We start from the raw sequence: 23,447 nt of genomic DNA, 5'->3' as shown, positions 1-23,447 counted from the left end.
TGATCTTTCACTTTGGTGAATTGAGCTCTGATGAACAACAGAGACAGAGTCCAGTTAGTTATTTTGTACCTGTACCCTGTGAAAATCATTTATTTCAGTCACTGGAGTAACTTAAGGGCAACTTTAGGGACTTCAGCATCATCATTAGCTTTTCCTATTAGATTTAAGTAGCACGTCATTTATTAAAAAATGCTAAAACCTTAGCCAGTAATTTATAAAAGAAAATAAAAAGAAATAATCTTATCGGAATAAACACAATTGTTTACATCAAAAAAGAAATCAACAAGTGACATTACTTAGAGGAGTACAAGTTTACAGCAATAGAAAATTATTTATTAAACGCTTTTTGTTGAATTGTCATGCCTTGTTTTCAAAATGCTCCATCTGAGCTCTACCTGCACCCTATGCAATTATGAAGCATTTCTTGCTTTTCTGATTTCAGTAGGTAGAGAAAGAGAATGTTCTGTGGTATAACAGATTTAGTCTTTCCCAATTATAGCTGTATGCAAGAAGTACTGCCAGACTTTACAGATGCTATCCAACACCACGACACGTTTTATTCTTCAGATTTTAAGGAAACAAAAAAGGATAAAGAAAAAAAAGAGCATGACAACTGGTTTAAGCACTGCTTGTCTGCAATGACATTAGCATCTGATACAACCAAGTGAACTCAAGGAATTATAAGATAAACATATTACTCACATACTGTTGAAGAGTTCTCGGTATGTTTCATCACCTTTACCTTCTGACATTAGGCTGTCCAGTTTGTCAATCAGCTTTGCTTCCACCTGCAACATATAAGTGGGGTATAAACAGCTCCTTTTTCCTTTAATGAGATTAGAGAAAATGAAGGGAAGATCTGGTTTTATGTAAGGGACTTTGCTAAATGCGTATTTTAGAATTATTGGTCAATCATGTGATAAGTCACTTCATCTCTTCGAAGCTGTTATCATTCCCAAGGTTTGTGGGGCTTTCTTTTTTTTGGTGGGTTTTGAGGGAGGGAGCTAATTTAAATTGAGCAACGTGACTTTAAAACTACAGGCTGAGTAGCATTTGCTGCTGCTAAGGCAGCTATCTATTTATGGAGTCAGAGGAAAAGCACACAGCCCAAATAAATTGCCTGAATTCTCACTGCAAGGCTGCAAGCACAAGCTATTTTCTTAGACTTCAGAAAAAATATAATCTTTTTCAACCTGCACCCCACTCTTTATAACTGAACATTCATAAATGTCTGCACTGTTCAGAATACTTGGGAGCTCACATTCTCCCAACCCTCTTACCTCTAAGAATTAGAATTATCTCATTAGAAATCAAATTTGCTGGACTTACATATTAGCTACCAAGGAAATGTACAGTAATTATCTGGTAGTTAATGATGCTTCCAATGCATGTTTTTAAGTATCAATTATAAAAAATAGAGAGCTGATGCTACACTGTGTATTCATAATGCAAACCTCCTTTTTATCAGTACTATATTAACCATCACAAAGCTAGGGGAGAAACCAAGCTGTTGTCATTATTTTATTGCAGAATAAGTTATTACAATTTAAACTTAAAGCCAAGCTGAAAAGACAGAGAAGCAGAACAAGTGGAGTTTATTATCACTCCTTGTTAACATTTCTGCAGTAATTTGTAACAATAAGCTTATATATTGATAGTGAAAAGCTACCTATTTATGCCATGCACTCCTCCAGTCTCAATTGTTTTGTGTTTCGGATGCAGCTCCCACCCTAAGCATTATGATTGCCTGGGGTAATTAAAATACTTCTACTTTCCTTCATTTTGAAGCAGCAGGAAGGAGGGCACTGAGAGTGGTGTGAGGCAGTCTGAAACAACTGAGTGGGAGCCGTGGGAGCAGATGGCACTCTTGGTCGTTCCTTCCTAGCCCATTAAGAAAGTGTTTGAGCAACAAGAATACTTGGATCTTTACTGAAGAACATCTGATCTTTCTCCACAGTAACTGGAAGGGAAGCTGGTTGAATTCTACCTAACCAGCAGTCTATACTACTGGAAAGCAGAGGTGAAAAACCACCACAACAACGCTGGTGAAAACAGCTCAAGTTTTGTCCTTCCCTTCAGCAGGCCATGGATTTTATCCCTCATCTTACATAGCTAACACGATGGTATTAACTGGAGAATCTTACCACCCTGCAAAGTTTGGAAAGGGAAAACCCTTGTAATCCCTCTCCAACATGCAGAGTTGTGGATGCTTTCTCCACCCCGAACCCTCAATGGAACTCCAGGTTCAAATCCACTAGGACTCTTATCAAGTGCTTGATATTCAGTCCTGTTTAGAAACAGCTTCACACAAAGTACCTGTTTAAAGTTGCCACTTCGCCTTTGCTCCCAATCCATCATGTCATGGAAAATAGGAATCATGACATTCCTCAGGTCTGGCTGAGGGATCAAGGTCACTTCCAGRAAGGGCCCGATCAGTGCTGGAATAAAGTGAAGCTTGTGTTCCCCTAGAGTGGAAATGAACAGAAACTGAATGTGAATTGGGTGTCCTGTGAGTTATCAAGATATTCAAATGCTATCTGAAGAACAAAAAAATAGCACTCTAATTGTCTATAGTTKTTTTTTTTTTCATCCCATGTCCATTCCAGCATGGGCTATTTCTTAAGCCCAAAAAGTGAAAGCTATAGATAATACAAGAATATAAGGCCAACATAATTTATCAGATTTTATTATGCAATACTGAGCTCAGAAGTGACAGTGGGTTAGCTGTATCCGAAGTTAATCCTCCAGAAGGAGAACAAAGACAGACAAAGCACTCTCTAGGCATTTAATTATTATTTCATAAGCATAATTTGGTTTCTAAGTTCTACATCCTTGTGTTTACAAAATGGTTAACTGTCTGATATTCCGTTCTCATTCAAAAGAGGTAAGTACTTTGATTTTTACCTACTTCTAGTTTAAAAGTATAGAAATGGAAATATGTGTTTCAATCGCAGGAAAAGGGAGCTATGACTCAGCTGTTCTCAAAACAACTTGCTTTAAAACCAGTGCTAAAACATCTTCTATTATCTTACCACATTCCACTTAACAGAAAATTATATTCTTGTCAGAAAAGCTAGAAATGGCATGCAGTAAACACTGACTATTCAGTTTCAGTTTTCCACAAGTAAAACTTCTGATATCTTTAAAACAGAGGGATTATTAATCAGGATGCACTGATTTTCCAAGATGTTAATTAGTTTACATCCAGCCTACCTCTGGGTATTCCAGTGGGCATTCACCCCTGCCTGCTGCTCTGTTCAGTATCTGAGTTTGTGCAAAGGAACACAAGAACTCCCTTTTCTGGAAACATCCTAGAATGCTTATCCATAGGAAAGCAAAGTGACTGTACGAGGATCAAGGCTTATGATGACTCTTAACTGCTACAAGAATAGTAACATGCTGACTAGCATAACACCAATTAAAATAAGCATCCTGACTATAGGTTATATAGTATTTAATTGGACACATTACCAGATAAGCTCCACAAAATTCATCCCTACTGAAAGACACCATTTGCCTGCATCCCAAGTTCCCTTTCAGCAGAAAACGTGAGTGTTCCTGCAACAATGTGCCTGCAGGAACAAGATGGGACCTGGGAGTGGATCCTCGATGTACCAGTTTTGAAATACCCATAAAGTATCCATGTAATTTAGAGAGATGTCTTAGTGAGTAAGCAATACTAAATATTGTAAATAAGTAAAACATACTACTTATCAGACATTAACAAGATATTAATAAGAAAATATTTCTTATTTTAAACATGTTTTTCTCTAGAACAGGCTGATCTGAAAGGCCATTTTTTTACAACTACATATCTTGCTGGGAAAAAGATTGATAAAATTCAGATGACAGTATCTCAGAAATCACTTATGATGGTTGCTGTATCTTTAATGAGCCCTCTGATGAAGCGAGTATTAAGTAACTGAAATACAAAGATGACATTGTCCAAAACTTCTACTCCTTATTTTTTTTCCAAACAACATTCCCCTGCATTTTTCTGACACTCATACTTTCAGTTTGCACAGTTATTGCTTAAAAATATAAATGCATTCCTAAGTTTATATTCAAGCATGTATTTTTTTCCATGTTGTCCAATGTGTTATATATTAGTCACTGACTTGTTTATGCCTTTATATTTTAGTGCAACTATGACCTCAGAGAAGAATTGATGCAAATCCAGCATCTGAGCAGAGCTTCAGAACTGAGATATGTCTTATCCTTAAACTATCTGACAATAGAAAAATTAAGAATGAAAGTGTATTTCAAAGTGTAATTCTGCCCAAAAAGAGTAGTACTTTCTTAATTTTCTCTGATGGTATTCTCTTAATTCTCTGTGAAGAAATAGGGCTAGATCAGATACAGTATCAAGGCTTAGAAGGCTGAATCTGGCTATAAAGAAGGGACTACAGATGACAAACTTTTTCCTAAACTTAAATCAAGAATTCATGTCAATAACTCCTCTGCCACTGGGAAGCATATATAATAGGTGAAGAACTTATAATTTGCTTTAATTTTATGAGTTACTGATGATGTGTTTAATCACTTACCTAAATTTTGCCACATGCTGAAGATTTCACATCCCATTGTTACCCGCATGTCACCATATCTGCAGTGTATTAAAAAATAAAGCAAAAAATTGAAAGATAATTTAAGAAAAATCAAGTTCATATGCCATTCTCTGACATTATTAAATGAAACGTCTCATTTGTAGTCCACAGAAAACAACTTTGGAAGTGCTGATTTCTCCTAAGTTTTTGGTCTTTTGACTGTACCCAGCTAAAACCAGATAGCCAGGTTATTTTGAAATATTGTCAAAATACTATGCCTCAGTAACACAGCTGTGATGCCAAACCTATTTTTTTGCAGTAAGATGCTCCATTTTGCTCTCTGAGAACAGTTTTGCTCTAGCTTAAAGAAATATGGTTAATTCAGGCAGCAATACAGACAACAGAGCAGTGCCTGGCATAAACACCTGAACCAGGGTGAGTTGACTTAATCTTTAAGTGGCAATGAGTGGCTATTTTGCTCCCAGTGTCTGAACCAGCTTAGGCACCCATATGTAGGCTATTGGCTCTGAAGATCTGTACAAAGTGCCAGAACCAACTCTTGTTCTAGTCCATGAATATACTACTATGTTTTCTTTTTGGTGGGCCCTTTTGCAACATCCAGTATCTTTGAAATATCCAATATCAATTTTGAGAAATTTTACATCTTTTAGTTTTCTACAAGCTGATAGCAATACTTACTTTTCTAACACCTTTTTCTTCTTGGAAGGTGTGAACATCTCCAGTTGCAGACATAACTGGTTTATAAAAATGACAGCAAGGAAAAAGTAGGAATCCCATATCTACAATAAGCATATGATATTCGGTTATTTCATTTTCTCAGTACCACAATTTATGACCACCCAAGATGCATAATTTCAAACCACAGCCCTTGTTTCAGTCTCCACTAATRAATTATTCAAACTGCTTTTGACTAAATTTGATTCCAAATATACTTTTCACCAACCCCAAAATGTTGAGCAGAAATACATCTATTTACATATCCTATTATCTCTAAAGRTAAAAGTTTCAAAGTTCCAGATTGGGCTTTTTCAACCCTCCAAATCAAAAAGCCTTACTTTTGGAAACTTTTTTTTTGTGTTTACTTAAATAGGAAGCTACAAAAAATATGCCTTTAAGTCCAAAAACAAAAACATTCTGACATCTCAAAAGCTATCACATAACAGGATTGACATTTTCTGTTCATCACACTTTATAATGCTCTTTGCAAGTGGTCACTTGCTGTAGCCTTCACTGGAGAAAGCCAAAGCTGGGTTTTGTTAATATATTGCAAATATACAGATGTTTTGTGCTCGTGCTTTATGAATTAAAAGTTGAATATTCTACTTATAAGGCTTAAAGATAAAGTGAAAAACTAATAATTACAATCATAGATGCTCCATGACAAGAAGTGTAGAGGAAGCCCTGTTCCAGGCCCTGCAGTTCAGCAGGACTGTAATAACATTGCTAAGTTCAAGGAACATAGAGGCCTTGTCTACAGGCAATTTTTTATCAGTTTTAACCTCTGAATTTATGGGAATTTGACAAGAATAGGCTCATGTTCAGTTACATTCCTGCCAGTTTATCTAAGAGGAGTCTGGATTTTCAGAGAAGCATCCACAACCCTGCTGGAAGTCAGCAGGAGCTCACTGTCTCCTCTAGGAAAGAAATTCTGCACTTTTCATGATGCAGCAGCTGGGCTAACATCTCCTGGCTGGAAAGCATATTCATTCAGGTTTGTTTCCATGGAAATGTATCTTTTCAGACACATTCCTAGATCTTCTCATCTGAATCCAAAAACCATAATCCGTAATTCACAGTTTATCATAAATGCAATATCTCACTATATGAGGAACTCACTAACACCTTTAACTACATTCATCATGAAGCATCATCATTTTCTAATTTTGATTATGAAATTACAGAAATATAAATCTGCATTTTATATAAATTTGCATTGATTAAAACAAGAATTATTTTTTTCTTTGTGATAACTAAAAAAACCCAGCTAAATAATTTTGTTAGTTTTTATGATCCAAAGAATTGCTATGCAAAAATCCTAAAAAAATAGTTCAACAAAGAGGCTAAAACTACAAAATGAAAAATTAGATGAAATTAAGAAACCTCACAGCGTTCATTTTTAAGACAGTCCTATATTTAAGAAAAAAAACCTCTCTGAGCACTTGGAACTGCTGATTTGGTTCATGTTCTAGCTATTTAGATGCTGGAGCTAAGTTTAATAACCACCAAGCCCCATGAGAATGTAGCAGCTATTGCATCTATCATTTACTCTACCTTGTAATCAAAGTTTTCATTTAAGAAGTTTTTACGGAGGGCATCCGAAAGGTACAAAACTGTAGTAATGATCACACTGGGAAGAAAAGAATGAGAAAGACAGAAGTTTTCATTAAGTGGAAATTCATATTTAACACTCAAAGCCAGACAGTTTTCCAATGAAGAAACAGATGTAGCATGTCTGGTGGTATTAAACACTTCATCTTCAACAAATCGTATAAATACCTGACTAACCTACTGACAGAAAGCACACACATTAAGATAATAGAGTGTGCTGTAAGAATGTGCACTGAAAACAGACATTCTGTATAGAAGAATATAATTTATCAAGACAGATCATAAACTTTGTTGTGCAAACAATTATGATATCGGATTCGTTATACAACTTGTCCTAATAGCATTAATACATACTGTTGTACAATTTGTCTTCAGCTTTCTTGGTACTCAAAATACGTGCATATAGATTATAAATATAAAACATTTGATAAATACCAATATTCAACATTGACACCCCCCTTATGGACAAGAAGTCTTTTTAATGACAACAGATAAATGCAAAACTGCATGAGCTCTGAGAGAATGATCTGCTTCTAAAGATCTCTATGCTGTATGTTGTAGACAGCCATTACCCTACATTCACACCTGCCTGAATTATAACAATCAATCTTAAATAAATATATATGACCAAGATCCTTTCACAGTGATTGTCACCAGAGGTCAATGATGGCTTTGTTCATTGAAGCAACCAACTTTGGTAATCTACAGAAACAGAACTTCCCTTGAGACTATTTAAATATACCTCATTTCAATGATTAAACCCTTAAAGTAATCTCTGCAGCTCTCTTGTCTACAAACATATTTAGTCAAACTAAAAATCCACATAAAGCATTTAATTATTTTTGAAAGTAGCCATAAGTAAATGCTTACGGGGATAAAAAAGATAAACACAGAATGATCTTTTTGCTGTTATGAGTTTGACGACAATCAACTGTTTAAAGCTCTTCTGAGAAAAAGCTTATATCTACACATTTCATTTAATTACCACATAGCTCTTTGCACATAGTTCTTGACCTGCATGCTGTTACAATGCTAAAATTTGTTTCTCATTCTATACTTTGGGCTTCGTGGGTTTTTTTAACTATTTTTTGCAATGCATTCAAGGCAAAACAAATTTTTAAGTACAATAATAGCAACATATATGTTTCAAGGTTTTAGTATTTTTCATTTTCACAACGCTGAAGAATTATATGTTAGCCAACCCACCTAGGAGATAAACTGTCTTTTTCTTCTGGCAATTTTGACGGTTTTCACATTTATAAATAAGAAATGGCTATATATAATTTATAAATACTGATTTATAAATAATTTATAACTACTAAATAATGTTAGTAGTTCAAATGTTTTTGCTTCCATTTTTTTACATTTAAAATTATTGTCCCTGCTAAAACTTTACTTTCTTGCTTGATGAGCCTGAACACCTGTAACAGCCAATTCTGAGACTGTTTTTGGAACAGTGCTTGAGTCTCAAGTTTCATTTATTCCTATTCCATTGTTCAAGTGTCATTTTCATACATACTGCTTTCTCAATAATTGCACTGTGACTTTAGTGTTCCATGCTCAGCACACATTTATAAGTTAACCCCACCTTTTCACCAATGGGGACTTACAGCCTGTGCACAGAACTCACTGTTGCAGCATGGAACACAAAGTGAAATGGTAGCGAAATGAAGTATAAGCAAAGTTAATAATTGAGGCACGGATAAGAACAGAGCCCTGTGATTCTTTTGGTTGTGCATGATTTAATTTACAGCCCATATGCTTCACAAAATGGAAATAGTTTGTGTATTTCAGGAAGACATTCTGATAGAAAAAGTCAGTTCATCAGAATTACTGCTATGTAAAATTTCCACCTAAGTCCAAAGTAATAAATCCCTGAAAAATTGTACTCAAGAAAAGATTCCACCAGATCTGTAACCACACTGCCAAGCTTACATTACATAGTTCTATTTACGTCTGAGACAATTCCTTTCTTGCTACATTCCTTCCATGGCAGGTCAAACTGAAGAGAAAGACCTGTCTCAATTCTTACGAGGAGGTGAATAAAGCAGACATCTTCAATGCAACTTTTAGAATTTTTTTGAAGAATTCTCCTGAAATAACAGAATAATTGCAATGCACGTACTTCTTCCCATAGGGAACTTAGCTTGGGTTTTGTTTATCTGGTAAGCCAAAGATATGAAATGGAGTAGTTGATAAAATGTGGGTCTCTAACATGAGAGAGTATGCTGTAGTTAAAAAAACTTCAAAATACCAGATGGAACTCACAAGGTTGAAGACATTGTTTTTGACCCACAATCTGTTATTTTGAATCTGCAACAATCTAAAATCAGGTGGAACAGGAAAACAAGCAAAGGTTGGGTGTGCTCATATATTAGAAAAGCAAAAATGCAGAAAGCAGAGGCACCAGCCAGAAGAAGGCTGCCTGATCCGGTACAGCACTCACATTCCAAGTTGATTCCCAGCCAGTGATTTCCAAACAACAACAATATCATTCATTTGAAATCCATCTGAGTATCAAACTATAAACCACTGCGTTTGTGACAAGACTTGCCTTTCTTCCTCTTACCACCTAACATGCATTTGTTCAGACGGCCTGTTTTACAGAAGAGGAAAACCTCTGCTTTTAGCTACTAAGTTATTCCAGGCTCATACACAGGATGCTAACCCAGTGTCTGGTCAGGCCATTGTTGATGGAGTAGCTTTTACATCCAATTTTTGGAGCAAACCTTTGCAATAAGCTCTTAAAAAATACAAAAAGTTCAACAACTGTTTACTGCCTGGGCTATGCTGTGGCAACTTGACTACCTGGGCAGCCAGTGGTAGAAAATTAAAGCTTTCCTCTTCCATGCTGATATTGGACAATGTATAACAGTAGCTTCTCATTCCATCCTTTGCTATTTCAGAGTGAAATATTCCCAAACACAGAGGTATTTGAACAGACAAAAGCTTCTTTCATATTTCAGAAAGAAAAGAAATAAACCTTGAATCATGTATATGTGTATGTATGTATTGTTATATGTTCATGAGCTTATTTAGACATGCATGCCTATGCATATGTATGTTTTTGTGACACACTGAATGCCAGTTTAGTTGCTAGCAACGTTTTGTATTACATAAAAGCAAAAATGTTGTTAGCAACACTATGCATTACATAAAATCAAGAATTTTTGCTCATTGTAGRAGTCTCAGACTCCCACACCATGGGAGCTAACAGGTTTCTTCCAAGAAGCCATAATGATGACACTAATGCTGATTTGACGTCTTCCTTTACTCTTTACTGTGTATTCAATTTGAGTTATTTTTAAAATAATAATAATAATGATAATAACAATAATAATTAGAATAATAATAGAATTTAAGCCATTACTGAATTTGATAACCAAATGGATTCTCTGCTTAATGCCCTTATGCCCAACTGTCAGTAGATACATTTGAAATTTCAGTGTAAACTACATAATGTGTAAATCTTATTTTACAGATAAATTATTTTACTATAAATAATAGTACTCATACATCTATTTTGTATGCTTATAATATTCAAATTGAGGATTTGACGACCCAGCATCTGTACTATTAAGCAGAAAGCTGAAAGCATATACATAGTTAATACACAGAGATCTTGAAAATGAAAGCTTCTTGCATACCAAGAGCAGCAGAAAATTAGCTCTTTGTTCAATAATACACAGGCATAGTATGATATGAATATCAAACATTTCCTCAGCAAGTAATTGAAACTCCTGTGCTCTCCTCAGCTGTTAATGACATGACATACCTGGAGTTCAGCTGAGTCTGTTAACTGCTCTCAAAAGATGACAGGCAATTAAAGCATTAGATAAATAATTCTTTTCTCAGCTTTAAGGTAACTGAAGCCAGTGACCATTACACAGTGATTTCCAGTTGAGACTGTGAAGGTCTTCTCCAGAAGCTTCAATTTTAGTCAGACACATTTTGTTATAAAATTTAGTATTTCTCCCTGGTGCTAGGCAACTGATTCAGACATCTTCCTGTATTATGTGGTACCCCTGTGCAGTTACAAATAAAAGCTAGATAGTACCTAGCTGATGTAGAAACAAGGTCTACTCCTAGAATGAAAGAAATTAAAATGCTATTTTCCATAGTTTATGTAAAGCCRCATTTGCCACTCAGCAGTCACATCCATGTTAGAAATATTAAACCATAAGTAATTATTTTGCTTTCCTGCATGCATGCTGATCAGCTCACAACAGATATTACATGGTTATGAAGCTTTAAACATAGTTATTTCTGTCTCACTGCTCARCTGTTAGAAGCTAAGGATGTTTTTGCATGTTCTCCATTACAAAACACAATTCAAAAGATCTATTTCTCTGCTTTAATGATAAGTTTGCCTTTTTAAATATTACTTTATTTCTCAAATTTTAGAAGTCAGCTGGCAGTTCATAATGCCAGCCATTAATACTTTCACATGTTGGGCATCAGAACATTCAGAACTTTAGATCATACATGTGTCATCATGAAACATCTTCATTTCTGGATAGTTATGGATTTGTCTTCTTGAGCTCATAGTATCTTCTGGTTTTGGTGGGGTTTTTTTTCATTTCCCAGAGAGTATCCAAGTATCAGATGCTAAATAATTACTGAAAACACTGCAACTAGAAGGAAAACCCCTAGGAGCCAGGAAGCAGTGATATTTTTGTAGGCAAATATTGTATATTGTAAGAATTATGGCATTTTAAGACTTAGAAATATTTCAGGTAATTGTAGTTCTGCATACATCACTTAGAGAAAATAAAAGAAATTTCTCCCCCAGGAAAAGCTTATTACTTGATTATATCCTTCCTAAGACTTCCCTAAGCTCRGACAGGCTAAATCTCTCTTCCTGTAAATAACCAGACAGTTTGAATTTTTGTATCACTCTAGGGACAGGGGAGAGAAAAACAGTGCTGCTGTTGATGTGACGGGTGAAGCTCCCACGACACAAACACTGCCTTBAGGTGAGCTGCAGCCTCTCAAGGGAAAGGCCAGATAGGTGAAAAAGTGGCCACTGGACACAGGAAATACGGCAGTTGGTTTATTCCTAGGAAGCAGGACTTGGAAAAGATCCATGCTGTTATTGGATCACTCAATTCTGCTCTTAGAAAGAAGGGCTACAACTTCCAGTTTTTTTTTCTAAGTCATGAATGGATTAGAGGGCTCAAGAAATTTTGCCTTTAGTTCTGGCAAGAGTCTCGGATCCCTGGAAGTGCTCTGGCTGATCAAGTGAAGCACAGGAAGAACAGCTCACTTCTCTCTGTGGGGCAGGCAGTACCCTAATTTCACATCCTGCCTCTAGGCTCTCTCCTTTGCACTTAAAGATTTTGGGCTGGAACAACTCTAGCAAAGCTGCTACTCTTGACTGTGCTCTTGAACAGCTTGAGGAAGGTGAAGGAAGGCAGTCACTGCCACTGCAGCGAGGAACAGAAATTAAAGGAAGAAACTCCCATTCAGAAACAGCTCTGGAAAAATGTTCTCTGCAGCTGAGGAGAGAACTGAAGCAGATTTTCCTTTCTGCTGCCTCAAGAAGGAACAGAATAGGAACATAGGAATAATGAGGCTTCAGCTTTCACCACACATTTAAGCACACGTGGTCAACCCCCTGTTTCATAGCAAACTAGCACTTCCTCCACATAGGAACAAATCCTAACGAGGCAATTACTGAAAGCTGAATTGGTGAAGATGCACTCATATCCCACTTGCTGGCAGAAGTGCTTATGCAATTGTGTGCTATCAGTTAGTTGGTCTGATGAGCTTCTCGTGGCCAGTTCCCACCAGCAGTTATTGCCAACTTCTGCCTTTCTTCTTTGCCTGGCAGAACTGGGCATGAAGTCACCTCCAAGAGGGTCAGAAACAACATAACCTGGATTAGTAAAGGGAGCTGTATGATGTTTACTAAAACACTGGAGAAGAAAAGTGCTCCTTTTGCAGAACTTGGTATCCTCTGAACATCACCAGCCACAAAACATGTGCCAGGGTCGTTCCTAAAACTTAGTTCTGTACATGTCAGCTGCTGCAAAGCCATCTGCCAAGCCAGCTGTTACTGGAATAGAAAACAATTTCCTAGATTATTTATTCTGTCTAAAAGTTCCTACGTTTTTCCCCTCTTTCTTSTGTTTCATGGTTTGTTTTTTAAGTGTGATTACCAGATGCAGCTGGTATCAGTCATACCTTATTTAATATAATACACAGAAATAATCATATCCATTCCTTAATTAGTAACTTTTTTTCTGGAATTAAAATTTAGCAAGATTAGCAACATTGAGATAATAAACATTAACAAAAAATATGACAAAGTTTGAACAAATAATACTATGCTTGCATACACACACATAACACAAGTGTTGTTAAATTGTACCAATAATATTGCTACTTGTATTCTGTACAGCAGCACAAATTTAAATTTTCCTTAAAGCCAGCAGACATAAAGCAGACTAAAACCAAATTTCAACCAAGCATTGCAATACATACCATGAAATTTAAGTCCATTCTGGATTCCCAGGTTTGCCCAACACAACCCCCCTCCTCTGCTGACACTGAAGTTTGTGTATCTGTGCTGACTGCTCAGCTGGCTTATCTGATCTAAAGCTAAGACTGCAAAAAGGATAGGTGGTGATACTGGTGAAATAAAATTTAATAGTTTCAGACCTGTTGTAATTACTTCTAAGAAATGCTGGGAACCTGTTTCTTTAAAAAGAAGGCCTGAGCAAAGAAAGAATGGCTGACAGGCAGGTTTAATCTGAAAATCTCAGTGCTTAGAGCCKTACATGATTGTTACCTGTGCTGTACCTCACTTCCTGATTTGAGATTTTTAATTTGTGTTTTTTCTGAAGAACACTAAATGAGCAAACATGCAAAAACATCATTAATGATATTACAGCTGATAAYTTCTTCTTGAGAGCAAACAGATCTTTACCAACTCAGCATTTCAAGACGGAGGGAATCRAAAATAAGTTCCACAGAGACCTGTCATTTGTTACTTGGAGAACAAACCTGTTGGCGCTTTGCRGCTTTAATCTCTAAGAGTGTTTTTGAGTAACCCGTTATATGTGCCTACTAAAATTCRGAACAGAAAGAAGTACAGATTACATTCAAATTTGTAGAATARAATAAGTCCAGAGATTTGAAATCTTAAATTAAGAAGTTAAAAACTGTAGCCACCATTACAAAAAATACATTGACTTTTTATTACATACACCACATAACTTTATTTTTATAATGATCCATGAGTACTACCTCTATTTTTTAATAACATTAAAAATTTCTTACTTGTTTGCAACCAAACGCATCACTGTCCAGTCTTTTGGAAACATCTCTGGTCGTATTAGTATCCGAAATACTGTGAAAATCTGCAGCAGGAAGTCCTTTGGAAGGAAAAGAARTAGTCATATGTCTTTGCTGCTTTAAAAAGAGCAGTGAGCTATAAAAATATTTAATCAGAGAGAAAAAAATCATTATAGAAATAGCAGAATTGCACTTATTTTCGCCATAGAAACACCTCTGAATGCTTTTTTTTTTATTATTTTCCAAGAAAGCTTCAAATAGTCACTTAATCCTTTCTTCTTAAAATGATGAAAATAATATAATATGCTATTTGATTGACAGCAATGCATAAAAGAAATGTCAAAGATGCATTTGGTTTCCACCCATACACTTCCACAAATGCGATGTCGAGAACAATTTGCAAATCAAAAAAGCACTTTGCAAACACCAGAGRGTTCAGAATATCTCCTTAATCATGCCAGGCTTTCATCGCTTTCGAGATTTATACTAAAAGTGGCATTATTTGGTGGGACAAATTCATCATTGAGTTGGCAAAGACCAGTGACTCCAACAGAGATGCCCAGGCCCTGTAACTGGTAGTGCAGCTGGTGGCTGTGTGCAGGTCACTTAACCATTCTGCCTCATTTGCTAAACCTAAAAAAACAGTCTTTGAGCTACTTTGAGTGTAGAAACCACTGTTTGAAAGCTTTTAGCATTATCATCTCCTATGTCATTTAACTCACTAATAACTAACTAAACTATTCCTCTCAGCATATGGCAGTTTTTTTTGTTTTTTTTTTTTTTTTAGTTTTGCTTTTCACAAATAACAAGGGTATTTCTAATGGGCCATCTCGATTGTATACAGTACTGCCAGTGTTCTTTTAGTATGAAAATTAAGTTTTTGACAACACGAAGAGCATGAGGCAAGTGATATAAACACTTCTGACAGTGCAATATCTGACCTTGAAATGTTTGGTATTCATTGCCCACATCATTTTAGAGTTACCTCAAAACACASATGAGATGAAGACACAGCCAAAGAATACCAAATAATTTTGAACACCGAAATATATTCTCAAGTGAATTTATCAAAGTGTAGATGGCAGGCATTGTACAACAGATGTCTTTCATTAGAGAATCACTGTAAAGGGGGATGAATACAGGCACTGGGAAAGGCAGATGAGATCCCCATACCCACCCACCAGAGAAGATTACATAAAACAGACAACCTGTTTTCTGAGCAAGATGCCAAAAAAATCAGTATTAAGGAGTAKAAATGACACTCATTGCAGATAACATACTGTTTGAATGCATGTGACCAGCTTTACAGATAAACAACGAGCAACTCATTTACTCCAGACCATTTTTCTAGAGCTTTGCACCTTGTGCTTAACTCTTTTCATTTTGCAGAGGTTACCTCCCTTCCCTGCACTGATTCCACAGCTCTGTGCCATAATCCCAACAATACCTTGAATGTTGCTGCAMATCTCCTCACAATAAGGTACCAAATTATTCCATATTCTGTTTTTATCCTGTCTTGCTGTTCAGACACAATACATGTTGCTGCCATTAGGGATCTAACCAGTGGACTGCTGAACTGGCCAAATGGCTGTTATTGGGAAAGCATAAAACTATGCAGTGGTTTGGAGATTTAAAACCCGAGGGCTGTGTGAGATGCAAACTTCGTGCCTTTAAGAGAGCTTGTTTAAAAGTCATTAACAGTCAGAAAGGAAGACCATATGTACTTCATTTCTTTGGGTAACTAGGCTAGAATCAGAATACATTTTTTATTCCAAACATACTTCAAAACAAAGCAAATGTACACACTGGCATTAAATTTTGAATCATTAATACTGAGCTAATTATTTCTAATTCTCACTTTAAAAATAGAAAGATTGTGTCATCAGGGTAGTGATTAGTGATATTAGAYGCAAAACATAGATTTAGTAACAGATTTTAACATTTAAAAAACATTTTTGCCAGCAGTATAAGTGAACTAACATTTGGTTGGTTGAGTACAGATAGAATGAATGTCTCATATGTTTTCTATCTTAAGAGACAAAAAGGAAGTAAATTTGTCCTTTTACATACTCTAAATACCATCACTTAATATTCCTACCTAGTGTACATAAGGCCTAGTACTATCTATAAGATAATACTATATAGTACTATAAGGTTTAGTATTAATTCACACCTGAAGGAWGGGAAGCCATCCAGAGGGACCTGGATAAGCCCAACAAGCAGGCTGGTGGGAATGTTGTGAGTTTTAACAGGACCAAGGGCAAGGAACTGCAGCTGCTCAGGGCAACCCCCTGTATCAACACAGGCTGGGGATGAACAGATCCAGAGTGGCCCTGCCAAGGAGGACTCGGGGTGCAGGAGAGGCTGGACATGAGCAGGCAAAGTGCACTGGCAGCCCAGAAAGCCAATTGTGTCCTGGGCTGCAATCAAAGGAGCGTGGCCAGCCGGTCAAGGGAGGGGATTCTGCCCCACTGCCACACTCTGGTGACACACCCTTRGAGTGCTGATCCAACTCTGGGGTTCCCAGCACAGGAGTGACAGGGACCTGYTGGGGTGAGTCCAAATGAGGCTGCCAAGATGGTGAGAGGAATGGAGCACCTCTGCTGTGAGGAAAGGCTGCAAGAATTTGGATATTCCMCCTGAAAAAAAGGAAGCTGCAGAGTGACCTAATTGAAGCCCCTCCAGTATCTGCAGGAAGCCTGCAAGGAAGATGGGGAGAGACTATTTAAAAGGGCATTGCAATGGCAGGACAAGGGGGAATGGCTTCCAACTGACAGAGAGTAGGTTTAGGTTAGGTATTAGGAAAAACATCTTTACCATGAGGACAGTGAGGTACTGGGACAGGTTGACCCCAGAAGTTGTGGAAGCCCCGTTCCTGGAAGTGTTCAAGGCCAGTTTGAGCTCTGAGCAACACAGTCTAGTGGAAATGTCCCTGCCTGATCTTTAAGGTTCCTTCCAGCCCAAGCCACTCTCTGATTCTGTAATTCCATAATATAATATCACAATTTGKTTTTCTTCAAGCAGAAATACTTGCTCAATGAAATTTCCAAACTGTGATTAAGTGAGAAGCACAGCGTTCTGACAGACTGAAAACCATCTATTCATGTAACCAAAAACCGCCTTGCAATTTCTTYACACATTTCTCAATATGCATGTAAAACCCTCTGCAAAGCAGATCGGACTCTTCACTAGATCTCTTGGGGTACACCCATAAAGCATTTTAATTTACATTTACAATTTGGTAAACAGCTCACTTTGAAGATAATTCCTTAATGTTCCATTGCTCTGATTCCTACTGCAGGGTGATCAGGCTGCTTGGCATCAAGGCTCTGCAGAGCATCCAGAGTGCCAAATGCCAGTAAGAAAGAGGATGGTTTCACACAGAGCTGACACTTCCTGGGCARCTCATCCCTCCCTTGGCCAGCTCTCTTCCCAGATCTTCTTTCCTTCACTGCTTTCTTAATCTACATCAGAAGCCACTTAAATGAGTGGCTTAAGAACTACCCCTGTGCCCCAGCACTCATCCTTTCAGAAGTCCCACACTGAGTGGATGTCCCTGCACAGTAGGGCAAGGATGGTGGCCAGAACTGAGCTTCTCCACCAGGGACACTCCCCATGCCTACAGACCTCACACAGCCTCTCTTCCAGGGGCCATTAGAGAACGTGGAATAAACTGCACTTGGGATTAGAGTCTGGCACCTGCCTTACCCTGCTCGGGGCTCCTTGAGCTGGGAGACAAGGGATCACAGAACTAGTAAGGTTTACACCCATCCCTATGAAATTATCATCTCCTTCATCAAATCTCTCTTCTCTCACATTATGTAGGGTACACTGCCAATGAATAAAAACTAGGCCTTCTGGCAGATACTTACCTGYTTTGTCTTCTTTTAATCCATTAATTGAAAACCCCACACACGTTGATCAAAGCCACCTCGCTGTGGTCAAAGCTGCACTGTGCTAACATATACTGGTTTTTTTGCATTTACTTTCCCACTGTTCTCTTCCTATTTATAATCTCCACTGTTACCTTTTGTCATAAATTATATGTGAGCTTTTTCACAGCAGCAAATATCCACCTACAAGGGTGCCTCTGTTCTATAAATTACTGTAAAATATATTTACTAGAAGAAGAAAGCATTTTGTGATAAGCAAAAAGAGCAGACCTTTAAAATAATATTGAAAGATAAAAGGAAGCATTTAAAATAACTGTCTTGTTAAAGTCAGGGTTTCAAAAAATGAGTGAAGTATAATCCCTGGTTCTACCACTCAGCCATGAAACCCCTGTCAGTTCTTTTATACTTCATTTGCATMTTTTCAAATATAAAATGTTTTTCCTATCTTCTGCTTTGTGTGGAAAAAACCTCTCTTAAAAAACTGACAAAACCATGACAGTCACCATGTCAATTACTTAAGATAAATATATTTACAAAATAGAGGGAATATTTCCATAAGCAACCACTTGTTTAAGGCATCACTCAGATGCATGTCATATAAATATGTGTACATGTCATTCCTTCAAAGTCTCCATTTTGCTTTTCTGTGTTTAACAAGCTGGAAACAGCCTTCAGTAAATTTGGTATAGACTGCTAAAAAAATGATSTATAAATATAATTTGATAAAATGAACCTTTTTTCCTTTTTTGCAAGTACTTTATTGAGTGAATTTTTGTTTGGAGAAGTCATTTGGTGGGGGTATTTTTATTAAGTGTATCACAAATGCTGTGCAAACATACATTCATGCAAGTATTCACACAGTCACCTTGAGAATTAGTCTGGAAGAAAGATGAAATGTCATGTGGTATCAGTGCCTAATCATTTAGTATAGATAGGTAATTATAACCAGAGGTAGTTAAAGCAAAAAGAGCAGATCACAAAGCAGTTCAAAGGCCTAGGTTACWCTCAGATGAGTCCCTTGTAAACCTCCTATCAGATCTGTAACTTGTGGTTTCAGAAACACCCAACTCACTTGGTACCACTGCCTGGAGGTTAAATGAGGAGTCAAATAGCAAGCTGATGGTAGTTRCCACTGAAATTTAAATCACAACTAGCCACTAAATTAACTAGGACTACKATGTGAGCTTCTAAAGCATCTCACGGAAAAAAAAAAAAAAAAAGATTTAGCACTGATATTTACACCTGTTGCTTTTTCATTTATCCATACTGATATCATTTCCTAAGACACATCTCTTAAAGTAAATTCCACACTTAGTAATCAAAACAGGAAAGTAAAAAGGGAAGTGGCAAGATGGCTTAGATAGCCTAGTCACACACAATCACCTCATGATTAACCACAGTGTCAGCCTCACACACCAGCTCTCATCCTTCCCTCTTGCTCTCAGTGATATTTGGTATTTCCAAGTGAGGGGGAAAAACAATACATTATTTAAGATTCAGAAGAGAAGGAATGCTGCCTTAATGATGATCTGACTACTGCCACTGAATCACTGGTGAGGCTGATGCTGATWTGATGAGGTCTGAATGGAAATAACAAACTCTGGACTTGAGTTCTCAAGACCTCTGTTTTGATAGCTGATGGCAGCAGCTACAGCTGCTTTCCATATGTCTGGGCATAATAGTAGGGTATGTGCGTGGGGGGAATGTAAATGTGGCATATCAAACACCATTCAGGCATTAATTCCAGARATTTTTAATATTCTAGAAGGAAGGAAAGTCCGAGTAAACTCAACATTGTATTTCACAGACAAATCAAACAGAAATAAAGCCTGAAACCTATAGGAATACTGGTTCAGAACACAAAAGGGAGAATATTTCCACTAAAGAATGCACAATAGTTACTAAAACTTGCCTAAAGATAGCAACTATGCTAGGTGAAAACAGATTTTGTATTGCTCTCATAAAAACCATCCACCCAATACAACTCCTAGGTAGTGCTCTTTATTCATGATAACTTCTCAGCAGCTTGTTTTATCTGTCAAGCTCAATATGACCATCTCACTCAAAGAAAAGGCCCTCACAAATGGAAYGCTCTCTTCCACCTCTAAACAGCTATCAGGAATGAAAGTAAATCTAAAGTTGCACCTTGATTCAACACCCTTTTTCAGGGCAGTACTTATATTTATCAAATGGTAATTAAGGAGTAACATGTAAAAGATATTATTACTTTAGGATATGATTACTGGCCGAATAATGTGCATAAAAGATTACTCAAGGTATTTTGTGTGGATCAAATTTGGTACTATATTAGCTTTTCGGGGTCCAGTAGAGTGGAAATCTTAGTGTATATCTTTAAGCAGGAAATCTTAACTTTGAAAAATTTTTTTTAATCCCACCCCTCCTCCAARAAGGGATTAAAAATATTGTATCTCCACAAACCTATTAATGAAAGTGGTAGAAGCTGCCTTAAAAGAGCTCTGCATCAACTTTTTCATGACCAAAATGAGCAGACAGACACTGTAAGTCTGACACGTCCTCCTGCCAACAGACACAGCTAAGAAAAATGAAGAGCTASTTGAATATGCATTTCTCAAGCTGCATGTTTGCTATTGCCGTACATAATTTAATGAATGAAAAAAAAACCAAATATAATAAGCCAAACAAAAAAATCCCCAATTGCCTGACAGGAAGAATTAAACAAGAACAGTGTAACCKCCGACTTACAGCATCTTTAAAAGTGATTTGGAGGCTAAGTTCATGGCTTTAAAGTAATTATTTAGTCACCTCCACCAGATTCTCTCTGCTGTCACTGTAGAAGCAACAGCAGCCTTGCCCCCCTATAAAAGTACACTCGAGCTGCCAAGAAAACCTGTGCAATAGTTAGCCAATCTGTAAATTTAAATATTCAAGTGATTCATCAAAGCACAGGGATATCTTAAAGAGAAAAGAGAAATAAAAAGGCCTGAACAAGTGGAAACAATTGTGTTACTCACCCTCAGATCCTCCTTTGTGTTGAAGCTATCAAGAAGCTGTTGATAATGTCTGTCAGTCATTTGTCGCAAGAGYGACAATAAACAGGAGACAAATTCCCCCTGTTCAGGTAAGGCAAGAGGAGAAATATTAAAATGTTTTCTGCACTTGAACCCAAACTGTTATATTATATGCACTTCAAAATAATTAACAAATGCAAGGGAAATTATTCCGCAATTAGGTTTCAACTCCACATTTTGTGAAAATACATTGATTCATCTATGCACTTCCTTCCCATTTAAGGAAGTATGTTTCCCTAAATGGAGTTTACATGCTTAGAAAAGTCGATTTTAAATAGTTCCAGCAAGGTTAAACCAGTAAAATTTTAATTTGTGATTTGTTTCCCTTGTATCTGTTCTCAAACAAATTACTTAGACTACTAAAATTACAACCTCCTTAGTCAACTCAGTTTTGGAACAAATACAAACAAACATATTTTGCAACAATTCTGGGAAGAATGCTATTGTTTTCCTTTATGGAAGGAATTAATGGAGTTAGCTGGGAATTTTTCAAAACACTGTCAAAAAAAAAAAAAGGTTTGTCAAAAAGAAAACTCATTTTTAGGCTCAACAAACTTCAAAAATATTTTGATCAGAAACTTCTTTGGGCTTACAGAAGAATTTCTCATTGAAAGAGCCAAGAACTGCACTGGGTATCTCCAGTGAGCAGTCAAMCAACCAAGACATTATAGGAAGGACCAGGGTCTCCCATTCACCCTTTGCTCTCTGTTCACTCACTTTTAGACTGAGAAGAAACACTGAATGATATCAGTMAGGTCTGACTGCAGAACGGATGAGGACAGCAAAGACTCAGAGGTCTGACAGCATCCCAGAGCTTAGAAAGAACAACTCTGAAATCTTACAAGCTTGCTAAGAAATGGCCATTTCTGCCCGGAGCAGGAATGGAGAATGAGACTGGGAGAAGAGACAGGCRACAGCAGTGCTTTAAAATGGTGTCTTTCATTARTTCACCAAGTCAAATTTTGGGAAGATTGGAATTGAGGGATTGGAAGGAATCCCATCTTTCATTAAAAACAGACAATAAGATATAAAAGAAGAAGTATGTTTTCACAGGAGTTGCTGTTCTGCATTTTATACTGGAAGGCCTAATTGTGATTCTACTTGGTACACTGGATCATGTGATCAGGTGATGGCTTTCACTGGCAACATGGTGATAAAATAATAATAAGATTCTACCCTGAAAGTAATGATTCTAAATTTATTACTTCTCTTTGTTTTACAGTGAACACAGCATTCCTAGAAACATAGAATCACAATCTCAAAACAATATCCTAAGGCTATAAAATCTCTTAATATTCATGCTCTGGGCATAAACATAAAGGTCACAGCTGCTGTCTTGTAAATATCTGTGTACCCAATTGCTAGCTTGAGTGACAAAATTCCTTTCCTGCCTAGGTATTTTAAGCAGTTGTTTTTAGTCACYTTTCTTCTATGTTCCCACATTTGTTTCAACTTACAYAGTAGTGTATTAAAAATCACATCCCATTACAGAGAGCTGTACTGTTCTAGCTGACAGACAGATCAGCGTTATAAAAGTATCAGCTTTAGATAATTGTTAACAGACTTCTACATCTGAGCTTTTAATTTGAATGTAGGTAGCTATACCGGCTGGTTTTTAAAACAGCAATRAACTTTCAGCTTCATTTGTTGAACTCAACATGAAAATGTATATTGTAGGATTTCTGCCAGTGTTGGCCRCAGATAAACTTTCAAATCATGCACAAAAGCAAATTTTACAACATAACAACCTTGATAAAAAACATTTAGGGTCCAATTCCACTGTCAAATGTCTAACCAAGCAGTATACTAAAATCACTTAAAGAGATTTCTTAAGTAATTTTTTGTGCCTTATTTAAGGAGCACAATTATCAAAAAACACGGAGCTTTCAATTAAACTGCAGTTCATTTAGGTTCTGAGGGACTGAACTTTCAAGATCCGAAATCAATTAAAGTTCACTTTAATTGGACTGCTTTCTGCCAACTCTTTACATGCAAATGCATTTTTTTCTTAGGAAGTCTAAAGGTCTAATTCAGTGACAAACTAAAGCAGAAATTTCCCTTTCACCATTGCATTAAATTCCATGTTTTTCAATGCAACATCTGTAATGCTGACACCCTGGAGCCACATCTTCTTTGTGCTCAGTTTAAAGCATCACACCCATCTTGCAGGTTACCATCTAACAGGACTGCCCACTGGAAATCAAATGGAATGGCACAGTCACGGCAGCACAAAGCCCAGTGCTGCCTGATTTGATTCTGTTTCTTAGTGAAGAAAAACAGTGATACATGGGCCTAGGAGGTCACACTGA

The 23,447-nt window shown here is 36.9% G+C and overlaps 1 protein-coding gene across 1 annotated transcript in view; it reads right to left on the bottom strand.

Moving 5' to 3' along the window:
• LOC130585942 (dedicator of cytokinesis protein 4) overlaps nt 1–23,447 on the bottom strand; it is a gene marked incomplete at its 5' end in the record, with an annotated part of 103,986 nt that overhangs the window by 28,742 nt on the left and 51,797 nt on the right. Inside the window, 7 exons of the mRNA XM_057386628.1 lie at nt 703–788; nt 2,317–2,465; nt 4,548–4,606; nt 5,247–5,347; nt 6,840–6,915; nt 14,181–14,275; nt 21,082–21,180. Of these exons, the coding sequence (XP_057242611.1) occupies nt 703–788; nt 2,317–2,465; nt 4,548–4,606; nt 5,247–5,347; nt 6,840–6,915; nt 14,181–14,275; nt 21,082–21,180 (665 nt within the window). The remainder of the gene's footprint in view (nt 1–702; nt 789–2,316; nt 2,466–4,547; nt 4,607–5,246; nt 5,348–6,839; nt 6,916–14,180; nt 14,276–21,081; nt 21,181–23,447) is intronic.

Source organism: Malurus melanocephalus, unplaced genomic scaffold (genome assembly GCF_030028575.1).
Source record: "Malurus melanocephalus ecotype Western Australia unplaced genomic scaffold, MMel_1.1 scaffold_1017, whole genome shotgun sequence".
NCBI lineage: Eukaryota > Metazoa > Chordata > Aves > Passeriformes > Maluridae > Malurus > Malurus melanocephalus.
Note: the sequence above shows the minus strand (reverse complement) of the source record. Positions and strands in the feature narration are given on the sequence as shown.